The sequence below is a fragment of the Schistocerca americana genome, chromosome 11 (genome assembly GCF_021461395.2).
Source record: "Schistocerca americana isolate TAMUIC-IGC-003095 chromosome 11, iqSchAmer2.1, whole genome shotgun sequence".
NCBI lineage: Eukaryota > Metazoa > Arthropoda > Insecta > Orthoptera > Acrididae > Schistocerca > Schistocerca americana.
In genome coordinates this window covers 148,346,312-148,350,359 of record NC_060129.1, presented here as the reverse complement: position 1 = coordinate 148,350,359, position 4,048 = coordinate 148,346,312, and the positions used below count along the sequence as shown (strand labels likewise).

General features: G+C 47.4%; 1 protein-coding gene across 1 annotated transcript; it reads left to right on the top strand.

Annotated features, from left to right (window-relative positions):
- Positions 1 to 2,388: 2,388 nt before the first annotated feature.
- On the top strand, positions 2,389 to 2,958 carry LOC124553406 (protein roadkill-like). Its single transcript, XM_047127271.1, has one exon. It carries the CDS (start codon positions 2,389 to 2,391, stop codon positions 2,956 to 2,958), a length of 570 nt encoding a protein of 189 aa, XP_046983227.1.
- Positions 2,959 to 4,048: the final 1,090 nt, after the last annotated feature.

The following is a 4,048-nucleotide window of genomic DNA, read 5'->3' as shown; positions in this document are numbered from 1 at the left end:
GTGCAGTCCAGAGATTGTTTGACAGTGGATCTCCAGTCTCCATGTCTCTCTCATTCCAACCACTGTGTTCCTCTGCTTCTTTCCCCATGGACAGATTCGCCAGTTATGGTTTCCTCCTGAGATTCTGTTTTGTCTGCAGCTATAGGAGGTGGTTAAACCAAAAGCAGAAAGACATGCGGTTGCGTGGATAAAATTCAGACACTTTTGTTTCCAGTGATCGTGTAGTCGAGTTGGCAAAACTACCGACGTAAGGTATTTATCATCATCCCCTGTCAAGTTGACATTTGTTCATCTACCTGAACAAATCTGCAAGTTGACAGCCTCATAGCTTCTTGCACCCTTATGATGTGGTGCAGGTACGACCCCGCTGCCTCTGCGAGGCTTCGACGGCTGTCTTGCTGTATTTGTCGCACCTCCTGTGTCTAGTTTTCCGCGTCCGTCGACGTTTAAACAGTCGCGGATGAACACTTTCGGCTGTGTTAAGGGCAGGGCCGCTTCTAGCGACCCCTGCTTGTGTACGTGGCGGCTGCTGTTCTCCAGTCTAGAGGTACTCGGCTGTCGCTGGAGCAGTGTGATGGCAGCGTGGTGTGTGTGTGTGTGTGTGTGTGTGTATGGTCGACGTTACCACCACCAGCCCCACACTTTTTTATAAACCCAGACGGAGTTTCTTAAAATGTGGCTTGACCTTTTTGAGGAAATAAAGTTACTATTTCCGCTGGCTGGACAACTACCTTAAATGTTCATTCTTCTTTCTATGTATGATAATTCAAATGTCTCTTTGAAGATTCGTGGACAGTTTCCCTCGTTCACTTATATAACATATAAGAGTATAGAGCCAACCTTCATTGCTCCCACACCGAGAAGATCAGCAGAAACATTGTTGGTACCTGGATCATGTTAATTCTCGACTTCTACAGAACTATTTCGAATTGCTGTTTTAAAATGGATTCTTCAGCCATTGTTACTAATGAAACAATGTAAATAAAATAAGCAAATAGTGATTTCCCATCTTATTCAAAGGTCCAGTCTCGGCATCTAATGCTCACAGTCTACACAGTCAGTGTAAGCACAAACTGAGAAATTCTTCAGCGAAAATTAGACCTCGTTGTTGAGAAACTGTATCATCGAGTGGTTATGTACTATTATCAGCACCATCTGCAACGCCGACGTTCCGTGACTTCTGCTATAAAATGATAGTATACGTGTTAGTTGAAGGGCTCTGTGGCTGGCTCTGGCATATCGTGCTGTGTGTGGTTGTCGGATGTCGTCCTGTTGGACTATTTGAGAAGTGTTGAGAATGAGTTGCAGGCTGCACACGTCTGCTTGCCATAGGCAGTTTTTGGCAGAAACATGCTCCAGGTTTTAGTAGATGGTTGATGCCACGTCTGGAACAACCCCATGCATGGCTACAACCACAACTTTTGGTTAAATGAGGAATAATACAGATTCCAGCCATAAAATAAGGTTGTTTTCTTGAAGAACAGAAGTGAAGAGAATATGTTGTGGTTGGCAGGAGAGCCAACACCGTGTTACTAGAGGAGGCCGAAAGGCACGCATTTTAGCTCACGCAGGCTGGCGTGAGGTCTGGAACAGGACAAGGAAATTAGAATTTAGAAAAACGGACGTAGCTGGTGGAATACTTAACTTTAATCCATTAATGACGAACGTCGCTCTTGACGGTGCATGATTCACAATATCAATAGTAACTGAATATGGCGCCTTGCTAGGTCGTAGCAAATGATGTAGCCGAAGGCTATGCTAAACTATCGTCTCGGCAAATGAGAGCGTACTTTGTCAGTGAACCATCGCTAGCAAAGTCGGCTGTACAACTGAAGCGAGTGCTAGGGAGTCTCTCTAGACTTGCCGTGTGGCGGCCCTCGGTCTGCAATCACTGATAGTGGCGACACGTGGGTCTGACGTATACTATCAGACCGCAGCCGATTTAAAGGCTACCACCTAGCAAGTGTGGTGTCTGGCGGTGACACCACAGAATATCTAGTTGAATAATGTACTGCTCACAGTTCTTCACAACCTTCTTAACGTTTTGGTAGATGTCCACTTCGAACAATTTCCAGATCAAGTAAAATAGCCCTGTATAAAAAATTATGAAAATGAGGCCTCCGCCCCTTCTGGAGCTTTTCGTGCAAATAAAATGTGCTGAACGAAAAACGTAACTCTTTAAAATGGCATTATTAAAGGTTTGTGGCTATTCAGTAATGGCATCAGTCTGACACAGCAAGGATATGACGGTACTACAGCTGGCTGGTGATGGACCACTTTTATGAGCTGTCACTCGAGACTGGTCTGCCTGTCAGTTGCAGAAGTATCAGTAGTCACCTGAAAGCTGAAAGGGCTGCCCGGTGATGCAGTGTTTCAGAATTGTCCGCAATGGAAGTGGTTAAGGACATCACGGAGACGGCGGCCGTGGACCTGGGGGACCTGCTGGACGCCGCGGATGGCGCCGTGGTGACGCTGACGGCGGGCGACACGCGGCTGTTGGCGCACAGGGCCGTCCTGGCGGACAGGAGCCCTGTGTTCGCCGCCATGTTCGCCCACGACACCCTCGAGGCCAGCAGCGGCGCGGTGAGCATCCCGGACGTGGGGGGCCCGGTGCTGAGGCAGCTCGTCTCCTACCTGTACACCCTGCGGGCCCCCCAGCTGCCCGGCGCGGCCCCCCAGCTGCTGGCCGCAGCGGATAAATATGGGGTGTCGCGGCTGAAGGCGGAGTGCGAGCGACAGGTGGCCGCTCAGCTGACTGTTGAGACCGCGGCGGCCGCAGCCGTCCTCGCAGTCCGCCACTCCTGCAGTGACCTCAGCCGAGCCGCCATCGAATTTATTAAGGCACGTACCCACGAGGTGATGGCCACTCAGGGGTGGGCAGATGCGATGCTTCATCAACCGAAGGACTTGATCGAAGTGAGCCGGTTGCTGTATGAGCCACCACCACAAAGCAGGTAAGTGCGAGACAACCCACTCATTTGTGACTCTCAGTTTTGGATATGTGCGTGTGTGTGTGCATTTACAAGCCTATAATTTTTGCTACTGAGTTTCCTTAGATGTGTCTCTGCCGTAAAATACACAATCATAGACCATCATTTCCTGATAGCTCATGATGCTATCACTGTCCTCTTGTAGCAGGTTCATTGAGTCCCTAAACTGAATCCCGTTCCTTAAGAGGTATGTTATCTAAAAAAAATAATCAAACAACCAATTTCTACACATTATTCTGTCGAACTACATGTGTACAAATGTTGTTGGCTGGCTCTGAGCACTATGGGACTTAACATCTCAGGTCATCAGTCCCCTAGAACTTAGAACTACTTAAACCTAACTAACCTAAGGACACCACACACATCCATGCCCAAGGCAGGATTCGAACCTGCGACCGTAGCAGTTCCGCGGTTCCGGACTGCAGCGCCTACAACCACACGGCCACCATGGCCGGCTAAAAATGTTGTTCTTTAGGTTTCGGCATGAAGTGTCAGGAGAAAAGGGTACATTCACCGTGTGAATACAACGTGACCCATTCTGCTGTGGACACAGAGCTGTATTGACCAGCACAGGATCAGGCAAAGTGACATCTGCATCCTGTACGGATCGCTGTAAGCCTGTTCACATGAAGTAGCATTTAAAATTGTTCAGTGCCTCTGTGGCTGATGACAATGAGACACCTCTGAATAGGGATCCAAAATACTAAAAATTTGATAGGATGGTTCCGAAAGAAGGGGCTGATAAACATGAATCCCAAGCCCCCTAAATTGAGAAGTCAGTTTAAAGTTCATAAGTTAAATCACCCAATTCGCCCTATCGTTGACAGTACAGGAAGTAAAAACTATTCCGTTAAAAATTCCATTCATTTAGCTACCAGTTTACGCGAGGTATCTTGTTCTGAAGATTCTAAACTAGTATCGTTTGATGTAACAAGTTTATATACTAATGTACCAGTCGACCACACACTGCAAATACTAGAGTGCAATTTGCGTCACCATAAAAAACTTTTGGTTAAAGAGGTCAATGAGTTGATGATGCTGCTATGGTTGATTTTAAA